At 38.9% G+C, this 18471-nt stretch overlaps 1 protein-coding gene across 1 annotated transcript; it reads right to left on the bottom strand.

Annotated features, from left to right (window-relative positions):
* Positions 1-2866: 2866 nt before the first annotated feature.
* Positions 2867-17416, bottom strand: LOC117146532 (myc protein). The gene is made up of 3 exons (XM_033312801.1): positions 16858-17416; positions 14415-15713; positions 2867-6277 (listed from the first exon to the last, which is right to left on the bottom strand). The coding sequence occupies exons 2-3, from the start codon at positions 15652-15654 to the stop codon at positions 5352-5354; spliced, it is 2166 nt and encodes a 721-aa protein (XP_033168692.1). The 5' UTR covers positions 15655-15713; positions 16858-17416; the 3' UTR covers positions 2867-5351.
* Between the last annotated feature and the right edge of the window lie 1055 nt (positions 17417-18471).

Genomic DNA, 18471 nt, shown 5'->3' with positions numbered 1-18471 from the left:
AATAATTGCAAAGCAAAAAATATAAAAATAATTTTACTATTTACACGTTGATTAATGTTGTAAAATGCAAATTTGGTACACTATACTTAATATTAAATATGATTTTAGAGGCTTTGATCGTGTCATGAATAATATTTTAAACTGTACAACCATTCAATTATCATAATGGACCTAATTATTATGTTTCTTTAAAGGTAAGAGAAACATAACATATTGTTTTAATATTGTACAAATAATAATCTACCTTTTTATAATTTGCAATTAACTAAATGAAAACAACGTTTCATAAACCTAAATCTAACAATGAAATTTCTAAAAAATTAATATTATATGAAACAAATTTTCAATTAAATATGTTAAATTTCACTTAAATTTACTTAGAGCAGATAAAAAATGTTATCTAAAGTTTCCCGAATATAAAGAACACAATAAATGAAGATAAACAGAAGTGTCAGCAAGCAGAAACAAAAAAATAAAAACAAAAGGCAGCGCAGCCGGCGTGACCTTCACCCAATAAAGCGATCGACCGCGGTCAGAGTGTAAAAAAAAAAAAAAAATTGTTGCTGCTATTTCGTTGTTGCTTTTTTTTGCAGTTAAACAATTGTGCACGCCAATTTCGTTGTCTCTGTTTTGCTTGGCCCGCCGCCCTCTTCGTGTGTTTGCGAATTTGCCGGCTACTTATCTGTCTACCCTTTCTATTTAATGCGGCATACCCACTGTCATAATAAACTGCAAGCTAAGTTTAATTTAGCTTTTTTTAGGTCTCTCTTTTTTCATCTTCCGCACTAACGACCCAACTGAGCATTTGTAAAAAACTTTATGGGATGCATTAAAAATATATCCCAGCAATTCAAAACACTTTTCATAGAACAAGCATAAAGCACTATACAACACTTTTTATATATTATACATTCGAATAAGAGCATCGCCCATTTCGTGTAGTTTATTTCAGAAAGTTCCCTTTCATCTTTCGCTTTGCTTTTCTTTTGCAACTCAATCACTCAAAAAAAAATTAAAAAAAAAAAATTTCAACCAACGAAACCGAAACTGAATGATTGTAGTAAAATAATAAGCCAGCAAAAATGAAAGAAAACAAAACACGTACATATAAATAAAATGTTATTTTATGGCTATCGTCATGATCGTTGTTATTGTCATGGCGGTGACTGTATCCCAACCGGCTTCTCTGCTGTTGCTCCTTTTTCGTTGTGCTTTGTTGTCGCTTTGATTTCATTAAAAAAATTTGCCGGTAAAACAACAACAACAACAACAACAGTAAACAACTCTTATTGAATTAACTTAATTTGTCTGGTGGGCGCATGAGCGAGGCAACAACAACCCAGGCAACGAGAAAAAATACGTTGAACTGCCAGATTAGAAACGGCGACAAAAGCAATTTTCCCACCACCCACAAAAGTGAATCACTTCGAATGATTCACTGCGAATTTGATACTCGCGCGGTAGGAAAATGAAAGTGAAGAAAGGAAAGATAGTACCAAATCAAAAGGAAAAACTGTTAGATACAATACGATGTGCTAGAAATCAAATCAAAACTTTGAAAGTCGCTGAAAATAAATGAAACAAAACGAGGCGTCCAGAAAAGTGCAACAAAATTGCAAATATCCGAAAACGAAAACGCAAGTAACAAATCTGTCTGTGAGGGGAAATCCTTGTGCCAATTGGAAGATCTGGGAAGCTTCAGTGTTGCATATGTACATACATATAAACGGATAAGAATCAAGCGGAAAATAAAAACAAAATCAAAAGTAATTTCTTGGTGAAATATTTTTATTGTATAATGTATATAATTCCATTATCAGAAATTTTGAAAAAAAAAAATATTTAAACGGATTCTAATATATAGTAGTGTTGTGTGTGTGTATATATATAAGTGTGTGTTCTGTGTAATATATATTTAGTTTATATATGTAGAAGGTACATAAAATGTAATTTATTGTGTTTACTTTTCTCATTTTTTTTGCTTTTAATTTGTTTTTCATTAATAGGTAACTACATAACGAGTTAAAATTTATTAGATAATATATTAATATAGTTGTTTAGCTTGATTTGCCAGATATATCGATATAATTTTGCGATTTTTACACATATGTAATAAGCAATAACCAAAGTAAACAGAATTTTCATATCTTCTTTTGTCATCAAATCAAAAATAGGGATTTCAAATGTATAGTTGTCATAAGCGTATACGTTTTTGGCATACGTTTATGACTCAAAAAAAAGTTTAAATATACATGTAATAATTCAAGCATGGTCGTCTATAGTTTCATATTTTCCGTACGGCGTTAACAGTTTTTTTGCTTTCATTTCATGAGTTTTTCAGATTTTTTTTACATAATTTTTTATGTTATTTGTCTTCAAATAATGTGTTTTTCTTTTTTAATAATATAAATTTTTTAACAACTAATGCAAATAGTAGTTTGTGTGTGTATAATATAAAAAATTTCATAATCATAAAAATATATTTAAACTTAAAAACTTTTGTTTGTTTTTGTTATAAATATATTTTAAAAGAAAAAAATTTAATATTTTTTTGTTTTGTTTGCGAGGATTTTGGTTTTGGTCATAGTTTTAGTGTATATATTTTGTTTTTACAATGAAAAATTATGTTTAAAAATGCCCTTTCACTTGAATTTGTTGTTTCGTTAATAAATTAATAAAAGGACTAAACAAAGAAAAGGTTTGCTTTTCGTATTTTTGTTTCTTGTAAATTTGTACGGTTTTGTTTGTTGAAATTATTGAAAGAAAACATGGTTTTTTTCGTCAAACTATTTCTGGTTGTATGTACTATAGGAAAATAGGTGCATTCGTGTGTGGTTTTGTATATGTATATATATATAAGTGTGTGTGTGTGTTTTTGTTGGTTTATTGAAGTTTTGTTTTCGTTTCGCGTTGTACAATTCGCTTAAGTCTATTGCTTTGTGTTTTCTCTCCGGGTTTTTGTGTTTTCTATAAAAATAATTCCATTTCTTGGGTTTTGGGTTCGCTATTTTGTAGGCGTGTGTAACTATTATTTAACGAGATTGCTATTTACAGTGTGTACACATTTTTTGGTCGAAACAATACAAAAAATATACTCTTTAATTGTTTGTCCACGTAGATATATATCATTTTTTTCCATTTAACAATTGTTTTATAGTTGTTGTTTTTTTTTTTATTTAAAAAAATGAAGAGTTAAGTAGGTAGTTTTTCAAAGTTTTTGCGGCGGCGTACTTAAAAAAAATGTATAAGGTAAAAAAAATATTTCATGTGTTCGAACGTTAAGCTACTAGTAAACAAAAATATAAGAATTATATGTATATCTGGGTATAGGTATAGTAGGCATTATAGCCTAGAACTCACATGAAAAATTTCGTTGAAACGACGCCCTACACTATAGAAATTTTCACGTTATATATGTATACACCTATATAACCTCCCCCGATCTCATTCAAATTCTGGTCATCATATATATTAATCGAATATCCATATATATCATGGGTATTGGTGCCTAAACCTAAATAACAGTTGACATTTCTTTAGAATCCCGTTCGTGTTTTTCTACATATTTTGCATGCGGTTTTGACTTCATTTGCATTTGCCGTATGTTTCATGTCCTTTAGTTTAGTAGTAGTAGTTATTTAGTTGATACTTAGATGCGTGTAAACAATTGGTAGAATCGTTAATCATATATAACATATCGCCGGAAGGCTATAACTTATTAGCAAAAAATCGACAGTTAAACAGCTCACAAAAGTTTGAGTTTTCTTGGGTCTTGGGTCGTGGGTGTATATATCTCTCTGGGTCTCTTCTCTTAACTCCAATCACAAACTTTGCAGCCAAATTCTACACTCTTTCGTCCTCTCTCTTCCTATCTATATATCTCGAGAGGTTAATTATTAGGCTTAGCACTATTATATAGTTTAATGTTTCCTTAATTCCGTTTTGTTTTCGTTAAGTTTTGCGCATTTCATATGCATAGTTATCAGTTAAAAAATATATATATGTATATATCCCTAGGTGTTGCAAAAAAAAATGATAATATGATTGTAAAAAGGTTTCTATATATACACACGTATATATAACTATATTCATAATCGAATCTTCATAGCAAATAAAATGTATTTTCTCAATATAGGCAGTAGAGTTCAAGTTTTTGTTTTCGGGTGTATATAAAAAGCGTTTCTCTTTCATCTTCGCGTCGTCCAACAGATGTATATATATTTATAATCCATACACACATAGAAATATATGGGTTATAGCAGGGGATACCTGGGGGTCTAAGCAAAAGCATTGAGGTGTCTTGCATGCAGATGCATGCAGATACATTTGGGTTTCTTTTCTGCTCCAAGGATGCGTCTCTAAGAATATAGGACCCAAAAAAATGCGCATGTAAAAAACATGTCCATGGTTTAAATAGGTAACTTCTAGGTAAACTAGCGAACCAAGGTCGAAATAAATCGTGTTCCGTGTTGCTTCGTCAAGAAGTCTGGAACTATTTGAAGCCGGCTCATTTCGCTTTTTGCTTTTGGGGTACGAAACCAAAAGTTCTACTTTAAGCTATACTAATTTCTATATATAGGTATATAGATATATATATATATAAATATATCTCATCGTTCTCGCTTCCGACTTTGTGTGCTCTATCTCCTCTTTGTGGCTCTTTCGTTGTAACTTTTGTCTGTTTTCCGTATCCGTTTTTCTTTTCTCTTTTTGTGTTTCCCTTCAGTTTGTTTGTGTTTCGTTTCTCCGCTAGGTCTGTCATTCGAACTATTCCTTTCACTTTTCAATGTTTGGTTCTTTGTCCTTATTTTTGTGTTTTTTTAAATGTTTTCCTTTTTGTTTACTTCATGGTTAAGTAACTAATTCAAAAAAATAATTAAGATATTCTACTTCATATGTTATATACAGACCGCTAATTGTTAATTAAATCTAATCATACGTGTAGTGTATATTGTAATATATGCAGCAAAAAAAAAACACTTCAACTTGATTTCATAAAACCGCTTTCGTTAACTTCCCTACCAAATCAAATCGCGCGGAAAGAAAATCATATATATATCACATTGAAGAAATCAAATTTGTTAAATCACTCGTAAACTCTAACCCCTTGTATGGTAAAAAAAAAAAGAAAAAAGAAGAAAAAAAAAAGCGCAAGCAATTCGTTAAATATAACCTACTAACTGATATTGAAGTTCTCCACAAAAAATCATTTTTAGGGCTTAGTGTCAAGAAAGAATCGAAGCTAAATCAAAGTAAATCGCCAAAAATTAGGAGGGTATACAGATCTCGTATATACATTGGGGTTCTCCTAGCTCTACGCCGCCGCTTTAAGCCGATAGTATGAGACAACACTATCCACTAACCGAGCGCGATTTGTTCAAATCCGACTGGTAGCTGTCCAGAAGGTCCTGATGCTGCTTGAGCTGCAGGGACAAGAGCTGGCGCTGCACACTGAGCTCGTGCTCCTCCTGGGTCAGCTGGATGCACAGCTTGGCCGCCTCCCGCAGGATATTTACCTTGGGAGCCCGCTCCTTGTCCCTGATGGTGGGAATCTGTTTCTTCAGAGCCTCAAAGAGGTTCTTCAGACCAATGCGGCGCTGACGCTCCATATCATTGTGCTGATTGCGCTTCTCGATCGTATCGGCCTCGTCGAAGCCCAAAACAAAGTCCTTCCGGTGGGCACTGCTGCTGGAGGTCGTGCTAGTGGCAATTCCACCGCCGCTGCGCCGCTGCCAATTACGATCCATGGGGTCCACATCCTGGCCAGACGACATCGGAGATGTGTTGCCAGACAAGGTGGCCACCTTCTTGCCGCGACTCTTTTTGCTCATCATGGAGCTATGCGTCACTTTGTTATTGACTCCCGGCAGGTAGACGCTGCTGGAGGAGATCAACAAGCCTGGGTCCTTCAGACAGGATCGCTTGCGTCCCTTGTTGGAACTGGAGGTGGTGAAGCTTGACTGCGAACTGGAACTGGAGCTGCTCGAGCTGACATTTGAAGAGTCCACGGACAGCGGCGAGTAGGACGGCGAGGCGGAGGAGCAGTTCTGGTACGGTGTGCTCGAGGGCGACGGATAACGCGAGTTGGCCACCGATTTCACCGGACTGCTGCTGGCCGGCGTGTACGGCAGATTGAAGTTGTTGTAGCGTGGCTTTTGCTTCATGTGATCACTCGAGATCTTGTGGGCCATCTGGAACTGTAGGGCGCCCATCAAATGGCACGAGGGATTCGTGGGCAGCTTCTTGTCCGTATACGACACGACATCTATTTCCTCATCTGCACAGCGATAGTAAAAAAAAAATTTGTATTTTATATTAGCGAATGTGTTCTTTTAGATTTATGGACATCATCGATATCCTGAGCATAATGTGTTTTGATAATGTGTGTCAATATAGTTATGTTATGTAGTTATGTGTTATGTGGTTATGTATAGTTATAGTGATGTATTGTGCTGCAGCCTCGGCGTCTTTCTGCTCTTCTTCTCCATTTTCTTGGTTCAATGGTCGCAGCGGAAGCGGTAAATTAGCGAAACGGAGGAGTGAAGTACAGCAAAAGCTGCTCTGGGTTGTGCCCCCCACATCCCATCCAATGGATATATCGGGCAATCCCTACAAGCCTCCAGCTTTCTCTGTTGCCAGGCGGAATTGTGCGCGATGTGGGGAAGTGGGGGAGGGAGGAGAAGAAATGGATGGAATGGGGAAAAAGCATAGCAAAGCAAAACAAAAAGGCGGAGACAGACCAATGACGTCAACACGAAAGGGCGTCGTCTGTCTGTCGCCACGCCACTTGAAATTGAAATCCGTGCAAATCTATTGCTTCCTGAAGTCTGATACTCCAGATACGAGATATATGCGACTATGAGTATGGCAGAGAAACGAAACTATACCCCAAACGTTGACACACTAATCCGCTTTAGCTGATTTCTTCCTTTTCTTTTCTTTCACTTCATTTCCTTTACTTTTTGTTTTTGGTTTGTTTCTCCTACGCCCACCTAAGTCATAATTCTAGCCAAGGGTCATTCAACTTTCGCCAAAAGGAAAAACATTTGAGGGGCTTTGGCTTTCGAAAGGAACAAGAATTGCATGAGCATAATAGCCCACAGCAGACTTGTTACTTCTCTGTTCTCAATCTGTTTTCGATATTATTTTATGCATTATTGTATTTTATTTTATCGGCTAAAAATGTGGCCTTCAAATGAATCAAATTTCCGCGTTTTGAGTTCAAGTCAACTGTTTAAACATTTCATCTGTTTAGTAAAACAGGCAACTGTGCAAGCAAAGCAGAAGAAATGGCAGGGAAAAGACCAATTCTTCGCTTGGCAACAAGGTAAATGCGAATGAGAGCCGCAGGAGGAGGCAAACTCTGCTGAGCTGACAAGAGCAACAAGTTGCAAGTTGCAAGATCAAGTGCATGGGAGACTGGCAAAAATAAACATTGAATAAAACCCAACTGGTGGCAACCGCAACGAAATCGAAACCTGCAGAAGAAATGCCTGAGTGGGCATGAGTCAGATTCTTCCAGGAGAATCAACAGACCGACCAAACGAGAAGCCACAAGCGAGTTCTTGACAGGTTTTTTTTTTCTTTTTGCCAACGTCATCGCTTCACTTTGGCTAGACAACCAACAGACCACCAAGTCTTCTCCCCTCGACAAAATCTTGGAATGCAGCCTCATCGACGGCCATTTTAAGGATTTAAAAAAAAAGCCACAGGAATGGGCGCTTAAATGGGGAAATCCGGAGTTAATATTATATAAAAATGAAATAAAAGAAATTTTAGTATCAAATAAATAAATAAGCAGCAAGTGGTTCGAAGAATTTTGTCAGGCTAAAATTCTAGTAAACGCCACTCGCACCAAAAACCAACTCTCGTCTTTCGCTTAAAATCAATTAATATGCAAAGTAACAACTGTCAAGCGAGATTTCCAGCGAAGAGCGCTATTTCAATATCGAAAGGGGAATTTCCAGACGACTGGGACCCAGCCCACCGCGCTTTCGATAGACAATGAATGAATGATAAAAAAAAAAAACGAAAACAAAATACAAAAAACAAACGAGAGAATAACAAAAGTGCAAGCTTCCCTCACTTGTTTACTATCATCAAACTGCATCTGCATCTGCATCTGCATCTGCTGCCCCGGCAAAAGTGCATTCAATTGAGCGATACTCTCTCGGTTATAATAATAAAAATAAAAACTGGGGTTGTGCCGCAAGCTTTTGCCATAGTTTTACTAACGGTTATTCACTCGCACAAATCGGATGCTGCCGCTTGCTGCTACCATCCTATAATATATCTCCGCTTCTCCTCTCTCACCGAATTCGAATGAAAACCAGACAAACTCGTTTGCTGCATTAAAATACAAGAAACCGAGTAGCAGAAGAAGAAGAACGAACAAGCAGACAGACCAAACAAAGCAACTTTTATTTTTTTTTATTATTTATTCGCGACGGCAGCAGCAACTTTTGTTGCTAAGCGAACGAAGCCAAGATCAAATCGTAATAATAAAGCAAAAGCCGAGAGCAGAGTAGCGTGCAAGAGACCCGAGCACGACTATTGGATACCCCTCACCAAAGTTTGCAGACGACTGCAGAGATAAGGTTGCGCGCTTCAGTTTAAGTGTCACGATTTATTGATTAATAGTCCATAACCGCAAACAACACCTCACACCTCTTCGACGAATTCGAGTCGACCCTTTAGCTAGGGTATCGAATTCCAAAGAGGAAGCTGCCGTTGATTACAATTGCAAATAAAATGCACACAAGCCGCCACATGTTGCGCAACTTTTGTGCAGGAAAAAGGGGGAGGCGGTGGGCTGGGTTTTTACACACGATAGGTATACATCGAGTATATACAGACGTATATCTATCTATATACAAGTATGCATGTGTGTGATGATAAGCAGAGACGCCTTTTGCCCTATAAAATTAGCATAGGAACGAGGGGGCATGGTGAGATGATGCGGACAGACAGCCCAAAGGGTAGACCTTAAAAGAGGGATTTATAAAAAAAAAACGAAAAACGCGGACAAGTGCATCATCAATGCAACAACAGAAATGATGCAGCAGATGAGAATATTGTGAATATACGCGAACGGGTTAAATACCCCATATCTTGTGGGTTGAGTTGTGTCAGGCAAATGAAATTGAAATGGAAATGGAAATGGCAAATGATGTAATACAGGCAAGAATGTTTTAAAAAGCCTATAAAAATAAGAGAGCGACAGCGAAAAAGGCAACGATAAGTCGGCAAATAAAATACAGTGGGATACAACTGGGACCACTTGGAGACAAAAATGATTCGCTAGAAATTACTCATCAGCAGCCATCATCGATGAGGCGCAGGGCTCATTAAAACCAATTTATATTCGAGTAATATTATTATTATTTCAAAATGTTTCTAGATTCGAGTGTTGCTCCTTTGATTGGGAGCAACCACTGTGCTGCTGCCGCAAGTCGTAAAATTCGACAATTTCGACTTGGAGACTGCCGCCTACCAAACCCCCCCCCCCCCTTCCACCCGCCGCCGCCCTTGTGAATTTGTTTAATAACAAACTTTGTTGTTGCTGCTTTCTAAGCTCCACGTCTGCGACTTTAATGACACATCTCCGGCTCCGACTCGCGCCAATGAAAAGTGCAAATGCTCGACGGGAAAACAACGAGTGGATGTGTACGACGTGTGCGAAAATAAATGAATATATTTAGAAGAAAGTTCATTGGGGGGAGGAAGAATTCGAACGTTTAGATCATCAGTGAGTAATTTGTGCTTTTTCACGCCTTGCATTCTCGTGTTTGTTTACAAGCGCAAACGATTAACGATTTCGTGGAAGCCGTGAGAAATCAGGAATGTAAACACACACACACACATACCTAAATATGGATCTTCTTGGTTTTCCCACGCCTCACCACCCTATATTCTTGCGTTGGCATTTCGCATGAAAATCAAATAAATTGCAACTGCAACAGCAACACATGTTGCACTTTTGGCAAAGGTTAAGAGACGGGACAGGGACAGCGACGCTGCAGCAGCAGAAATTGCATCTCCAGCGATAACTGCAACAGAAATTGCCGCCGCAGATGCAACATCTGCTGGCAACATGTCGCTCAACCGCAACTTGCCACACCGCCGGCCAGCGAAATAGGTCACACACCCGTAACCCGTAACATAGGAACAATTCAAACTGCAGTCCTGCAGAAATAAGCAGAGCAAAGCAAATGCTTTACTGCTGTTTCGCATAGAGACATTCAATCAGAAATAATCAAAAATATTTGAACTTAAAAATATTTATCATATAACAGTAACCACCGCTGTGTTAAACAATTGCGGAAAAACATTGCTGCACTGTAAGATTTTCCCACGCGCATTTCTTGCACTTTTTCCTCCTTTAATATTATTATATATATATATATTTTTTGCCTCCGCCCATTTGATTTTCTCGGCCTTTCCTTTTCCTTTTTTGTGACGTAGTCAGTGGGAATTTCATCATCGGAGGAAAAGCAGGATGTGAGTCATCAAGTTAAGCCTTTTCCGATGGAAACCTCTGCACACTCCAAGCAAACCCCCCTTAAAAGCACAAAAATAATGACTAATGTTGCACAACGCCGCAATGCGACACATCGAACACGACGATCGGAGCCCATACCATATGGATATTAGAAAAGGTTCGGGGGACGACAACATCCCTAATGTAATAATGTGACTGGCACATAAATTATGAAAATGCGTCTGGCAACATTTCGCACTGGAGCTTTTGGCAACATTCTTGGGCGTGGATACATCTTCGTTGTACATACAGACGCACACACTTATTTATATGTATGTACAGGAAATCTCTCATGAACGCCAAAAGGGAGGCTCGTTTGCTAAGAAACAAAAAAAAAAGATAAATAAATAAAGCTGTGCCAAGTGCGTGAGAGCGAGAGGGGGGCGAAAAAGCTTTGCTCTTTATGGGCTTTTGGTTTTTTTTATAACGCCGACGTCGCCGCTCTTGCGACCTTGAGCATAACAATTTATTGCTACACGTGTGCGAATAAAGCAACAACAAGCCAACAACCACGACGCAGTTCGTACATCAGAAAGAGATTGCGCTATGTAGCGAGATAAGGACGGGGAGAGAGACGCCTAGCAACAGTCGAAGGAAACTGCCGAAATGTGTATGAAAAAATTGACAAAAAAAAAACTATAGCCCCAGCCGGAAAAAAGAACATACGGCCCATTGTTAAGAGCTCCCTTTTGGGCCTTTACAAAAGGGTGTCTTTCTAACAATCTACCACTATTTATGTTCTAGTCTTTGGGGTTTGTCTATTACTATTATTATTATCTACTACTTTTTCATTCAGTTTCTTCTTTCTTCTTGGGCGTAATTTAATTTAATTTAATTTAATTTAATTTGGTTCACATTTTCTCTTGACTCTCGATTGTTGCCTAGAGAAGAGCTGCTGAGATCGAAAGTGAAAAGCGAAGAGGCCAGAAAAGGAAATATTGTTTTAGCCAACTTGACTTGGCCATACGTTTCTTTTTTTTTTTTTGCCGCACCCCCACACCACTTTTCGGTTTCTACGCACTTTTTTTCCGGCTAATGGCTGACCTTGGTTCAGTTCATTAACATTTTTCCAAACCCACAAACGCACACACAGTCGCAAGGTGCGAAATGCCAAAAACCAGCACGCACTGCCAAAAGGTAAATACATACATACGTACAGCCAGCATGTATGTGTGTGTGCGTGTGTACGCACTTTTAGAGGCGCCAACATAGGCATGTGGCATCTGGTGTCTCGCTCACTCCCCCGTGAACCTTATCTATTTGCCGAATTTCGTGCGTTGTTGCCAACCACCCCTCTCGCTCGCACGTGACGCGCCCCGTCTCGCTCGCTCACGTAAGCTTTTATACTAATTAGAAGACTGCAGCATAGCGATAAAGAAAGCAACCCCCCTCGTCAATAAAGGAAAGAAAAGAATTGATATTGATACAAGTGCGTGTGTTCGAAGAGCGCCATCTCCCTCCCGCAGGCCTCACGGGTTGCGCGTGCGAGCAAGAGGGCAAAGATTTGCTAATCTGCGGCACGCACCTGATTTCTTTTTCCGTTTCTTCTGCTATTTCTATATCTGTTTCCAACTAGAATCGCGCACGCAAAAAGAATAGAAAGAACTAATCTCGAGCCACTTGTGTCAAGCTTTTAGTTTGCCAAATTAGCAGTGGAAAATTATGATGCGATTTCGTCACCAAACTAAGATGATGATAAGGTGATATTTGGTAGAATTGCCAACGTAACGCTTCTTGGTTACTAGAGCGGTTTTGTTAATGTTCAGAAATTTTGACAAACGATCATAAAATATTAGCAATTCTACGAAAGTTTGCCTTTCTGATTCTGAGTAATTAAAATTCATACATATACATGTAGACGAACACAAGCGTGGGCAGTTTTTCCTCAATTTATGATAAGCATTTTACATATTGCTCTTTTTTTTGACATTTTTATTTCTAGTTTGCGTTCCGTTCGTTGCGGCAGAAATTAAATAAATATGTGGAGCGCTTGGCAACACGAAGTAAAAGCATAAAAACACAACAAAGGCGCGCAAAACGCAAAAGCAGACAACACCCAAAAAGCAAAGCGCAAAAAAAAAAGCAAAGCATATAAACCAAAACAAACGTGCAAAAACCTTGTTGTTACTGCAATTTCTTGGTTTAACTGCACTCGGCAAATTGCAAGAGAGAAACGAAGAACCAGCGGGCGAGAGAGAAAGAGCGGCGCAGTCAGAGTTTATTGCTTTTGCTCTTGCTTTTGCTTTTGCTTCTGCTCTTGCTTTTTGCAAAGCACAACCGGTACGGCTCATTCGTGTTTAAAATGGTTCAAAAATTGGTAAATATTTTATAATCCAAGTTTAGTTTATCCCTTGCATTGCCCCACCACCAGCCCCTTGATTTTTCGCTATTATTTACCATATTTTTTTTTTTTTTTGAATGAGCGGCGGCAAAAAGCTTACGCCCACACCGGCCCCACAGCGTAGTAGTAGTAGTAGTAGTAGTAGTAGTAGTAGTAGTAGTAGTAGTAGTAGTAGTAGTAGTCATTGTAGTAGAAAATGCACACGTAGTTGCATGCGCAGTTGTAGTTGTAGCGTAAGACGTAGTAAAAATCAAGATGATTGACGTGACGTAAGCTTGCGAGGGTTGCTCAATGGATAACGATTTGCGCGCCAAAAAGAACGAGAGAGCCAGACATTGAACTCGCCGGCAAATAATAAACAAGTAGGACTACCATAAAAATATAGATATTAAAAGCACGTATTTTCTAGCTGGACTTTTTTAATGCAGTTTCCCCTTAAATTATTGAGAAGTACAATATATATATATTTTTTTTTTTCTACATTATTAATGGCATAATAAATCTTTTTGTGATGGTCAAGATTTATTCTTGTTTCTAGTCGCAAATACCCCCTATTTTCGGCGCATACACGAGTGTTATAGAAAATGCCGGCAAGGAGGTAGGAAAATTTTGGGGCTGTCTGCCACGTGGCCAGTGACCAGACATCCTTGAAATTCGCACAACAACAGCCCGGAAAGGAAAAGCCAAGTAAATTGGGGTGTTGGCCCAAAAGAGAGAGATTCTAGTACATATATATATATATATATATATTTTTATTCTGGGCGTAGTTCTGCGCAAGAACATCATCATCATCCCCCGGGTGATAAGTTTTTCGGAAGAGAGAGGATGACGCCATGGAGCAAATAAACACAATGAGCCATGAAAGCCACGCGCCAACATTTTCCCCATTGTGGGTGGCAAGTGGGAAAAATCATAAAGGAAAGTCCAGAGCAAGAGCTCAGAGCATGGAGTACATAGCACATCGCAGCGAAAAGCACAAAAATCAATGGGAAATGGAAAACCACCGCAGACAGACGCCGGCGTCGCGTGGGCGGGTTTCTCTCCCCCTTTTTTTTTTTTTTTTTTTGTGTGCAACGTAACAAGTTTACTACGTTTGCTGTTGACGTAGGCGTTTTCCGCCAATCGATTTTCCGGCTGCCTATGGTGTACAGTGTACTTGTGCGTTTGGGCGTTACTCTGCACCCACACGAAACGGAAGTGCGAACACTAGTTGAATGTGCAACACCCGAAGGATGGTTGTGCGGGTGGGTGGGTGTGTGTTTGTGTGGGCATGTGGCGGTTGTAAACTAATCGGCCGCCCCACGACGAGCTATTCTATTTCTGTAATTAGTATGCCACGTTTTGTAGGCGTTTAGACGACTGACTGAGGCGTAAACTACATTCTATGCATCCCCAGGGATCGGATCTAACTATCTAACTATGCTGCTTCGCCATCAGACCATTGTGTGTTGTTGTAAGACATTCGGACTTTAAGCACTTCTAGCACTTGCAATATTAATGAAAATGGGCATATGAAGGATAATATGGGCTCACCGGAATCTGAGGGGGTCTCCAAATTGGGCCCATCGTCCACCATATCGTTGCAGCGCGTGTAGCTGTGATCGGTGATGTGCATCATGTGCAGCATGCCGTTGCTGCTGCTTTTGTTGTTTTTGTTGTTCTTGGTGTTGATGATGATGTTGTTGTTGTTGGCGGTGCTGGCGTTGCTGCCGCTTTTGCTAGTGCGATGGTGGCGCAGATCAAAGTTATGCGATTCACCGTCATCGGAGTCACTATCAGAGCCGGTCGTCGGCGGAGAGTCCACTGTGCTGAGTGCAGTGGCTATATCGATGGCCTGCTGTTGCTCGTCCATTTGCTGTTGGTTCAACTGCTGTTGGCCACCCATCGAATTGGAATGCTGGGTGAGCACATCGAGGACATCGTTGATCGGCGGTATGTAACGCACGGGCAACGGATCCTTGCCGCTATTTTGAAGATCCCTGCTGATTTGCTTGATGTAGTTGACATCGCTATCGTTGCTGGTCAGCGAGATATTGTTGCTGCCCATCACGCAGGCACGCAAGTCGACGTTATGTCTGAACTCAGTGGCGGCCACCTCGTCGGTGAGACTGTGGGGTGTGTCGGGTCTCTGGTATTTAATGCTATCGCCGCCGCTAAGCTCGCCAGCTTTGCGGATGTCCAGTGTCTGGTTGTTCCGCTTGCGGAGCAGACTTCCGCCGGGCGGTATCAAATGGACATCGTCCTGGATCTGCGATTTCTTGTCAACGCCACTCAAACGGAGGCGCTTCTGACACACTATGTTGTAGTCCTGATCTACGAGCTCCTTCTTGATGATCACCGGCATGTTCTCGGGATTGGTGGCGACCTGCTGTTGATTTGACTGGGTGTTATCTGTCGTCTGCGATCGTTGATACGCGCTGTAGAGATTCGAAGTGCCGGAAACCATGGCCAGGGATACGGCACCGGTTTCGCTGTACGACGAGGCTGCACTGTCTCCGCTCTCCATTCCATTCACGTTTCCGCTGGTCAAACAGCTGGCCATCGCCGGCCACATGCAGTCGATGTTCCGGATCTCTGGCTTCATATCCTCCTCCAAGTCATAGTCTTGAAATACCTTTTCCATGTCCTCAATCTTCTCCAGATCACTCTGGATGGTGGACGACGAAAGGAGTTTGTCCATATCGTACAGATCATTGTCCATATCGAATATTGAAATATTTGAAAAAAGTTGGTCGTCCATTATAGAATACGGATCAGAGCGGTAAAGGGCCATTGCGATTATGTTGTCTGGGTTTTTTTTTCTATATATTAGTTCCTGAGTTATATGCCTGTCTGAAAAATATAGGTAAGGCGGAAATCGTTGTAGGCATGGTCTATATTTGAACTTAATTAAATAAATATGTCGGCCAATATCTTTTTATGCCGTCTTCGTCCACACACTTTGAACAATATCCTCGAAATAAGGATATTTTAACTATAAAGTAAGAGTAACTAAACTCTAATTATATTATTATATCAAGTCACGTTCTACTGTGCCAGATTTCACTTATAATGACGTCAGGCGACGTCGAGGGTTCAGCAAATGTTATCAAAAGCTAATTTAGCCTATAGCTTCATTTATACATTATTAACCATTTGAACCCAACATCGTCATTATTCGCGCTCTTGACAATAGCAGAAATAAACTAATAAAATAAACAAGGGCATAAAAAGGAAACGAAATATCAAATACCCAATTCAAGTTACTGAAAAATAAACAGTCCCTTTTACTGATAAACGCAGACCTGCAAGCTTAATGTGCTTTTCCCCTTTCGTAGAAACCGTTGCATTCCGGTAAACAAGTACGAGCAAAAACTAACGGGACACCTCTTTCGCAGAATCGAACGTAACCCGGTATATATATATATTTAAGTTCAGAATCATGGTTAATTGAGAAAATCAACATTTATTAAATCATTATTTAAATCTTTTTTTATTTATCATGCTAACATCTTAATATTTTATTTTAATTTTTTTTTTTTTAATTATTTTGATATTTTTGTAAAAACTTTGGTTCAATTTTGTTTAATTACTTTGGAGCCCCAGAATTCTGGAATTTTCGAACATTACCAACTCGTTTTAAGACCATTATGATATTTGCCAACATTGAGAAGAATTTCACAGAACTTTGTAGAATTTTGTTTTGCGGAATTCGGACACTTCCAGATATATACTTTATATTGCCTCACTTCTTGTTCTTAATTCTTAAGCACTTGGTTCTTAACATTCCTTTTGAGTTCCTAGAATCCGTTATGTCGTATCGATTTGTGCTGCCATGATCACTGATTTGTCGTTGTGTGTGAGAGCACCGTTAAAAGTTAAGCTATTTCTCCTTTCCCAGAAATTCTATTTTGAATTCCCCGTAGTGCCGCGATTTTTGAAGTCGATGTGTTCCGATAACTAATACGTACACATATATATATATTTTTGCACTCACCTCGCTGAACATAGTTCCCGTATCCGTCTATATTCAATTGATTGTAATCCAATTTGGTTAGCTTCCTTTGCTTTCCAGTCGGTTTCGGCTATATCTATTTCTATTCCGTTCCCGCCGCCAGCAAGTTGCGCACTTTTTTTGCGTCAAAGAAGGGGAAAGACGGAGAAAAAACACCAAAAAAAGGGACACAAAAAAAAATTCTTCCCGTTTATTTTGCACTAGCTGATTTGTTTTAAAAATCTTTTTTAATTCTAGTTTTTTCACAAGTTTTTGTTTCTGATTTGGAGAAGATTTTTTTTTATGTATTTGCGCGGTTTTTAGTCGGCTCTTAGGTTATTTCTGGGATTTAGCACTTTTGTAACTTGGCTGTGACAGTTGTGAGTAGTAGTTGTGTATTTTGAAACGTGTTGCTCCAGGTTAAACTACAGAACTATTAATATAGCGGTTGGTTTTTTTTTTTTTTGAATCGGGCGGAAAACAGCCAAAAATCCAATCCACAAAGCGAAGAGCGAATACCCGCGGTGAACTGAGCACGCGACGCCACAGAAATAGTGCCCGTTTCGTGCGGTCTGTGCCTTAAATAAAATTTTCAGCGTGCCGGACTGCCGCGCTGCTCTGCTCTTTTGCTCTCGCGCGCTCACTACTCTTTTCTAACTGTGCGGCGAGAGAGAGAGAAGCTTTTCGATTCAAATTATTGCATTTTGCAGCGGAATTCCGCTTTCTACAAAGTTCTGCTTTGACATTTGGATATTTCATCACAATTTGTTAATAAGAAAATAAGAATAAATAAAACGCAGTGCAATTAAAATGATTTTTGGCTCTTTGCCTCTCTCTCTGCTCTCTCACATAATAGCACCACTTTGCCGGTTTTTTCGAGTGAAAGAGAGTAAGATTTTTGAGTGGTGTTTACAATAATTGAGCGCAAACAAAAATTGAGACAAATCGCAAATTGCTCGGCAAATAAAAACATAAACAATTAACTTGAACTGACTCAAAAGGCTTCTGTGAAATAAATGCAATACGAACCCAAATAAACAATGTGTAGTTGACTGGAAATCAAAACAAAATTTGATTCATTCATTTAACTTACATACGGTATGTATAGAAATATAGAAATTAAAGTTAAAAATATAAACAATTTAGATGTATTAGGTATATATAAATTTCTGTACAAATTCACATTCCAAATTAGAGGAGTATAGTACTTAAAAGTTAGAAGAGTTCCGATGCAATAAAAAATATTACGTTTATCATATTTAAGTGCAGGTATAAATGTTAATCGGCATAAAACTACAGGTTTCAATTGCTTTTCCTTGGTATTATTGGGGATTCTTCTTTGCCGCATAAATGTTTCCTATTTTTAAATCGATTTATTTTAAGCTCTGTTCCTTTTTGCGTAGAAGTTGCGAGAAGTTCTTCATTCCCTCTTGCTTTAGCGCCTTACATTTCTTCATTTCCTCCTTGCCCTTTCCTTTATCTATGCATGCATTTACCGTACTTCTTTATGTGCGTGTGTGCGTGTGTGCTTTGTCACCTCTTTGTCTGCCACGCAACTTCATTTTCCGTTTTGTCAAGTTGATTGAACCTGTGAACTTTGTGGCGGCGAAAATAAAC

The sequence above is a fragment of the Drosophila mauritiana genome, chromosome X, assembly GCF_004382145.1.
Source record: "Drosophila mauritiana strain mau12 chromosome X, ASM438214v1, whole genome shotgun sequence".
NCBI classification, from domain to species: Eukaryota; Metazoa; Arthropoda; class Insecta; order Diptera; family Drosophilidae; genus Drosophila; species Drosophila mauritiana.
This window is presented reverse-complemented; position numbering and strand designations above follow the sequence as displayed.

Coding starts and splice junctions, on each gene's coding strand:
- LOC117146532 (XM_033312801.1), bottom strand. CDS start 15,654: ATGGCCCTTTACCGCTCTGATCCGTATTCTATAATGGACGACCAACTT. Junction 6,278..14,414: donor GGAGACCCCCTCAGATTCCG/GTGAGCCCATAT, acceptor ATCGCTGTGCAG/ATGAGGAAATAGATGTCGTG.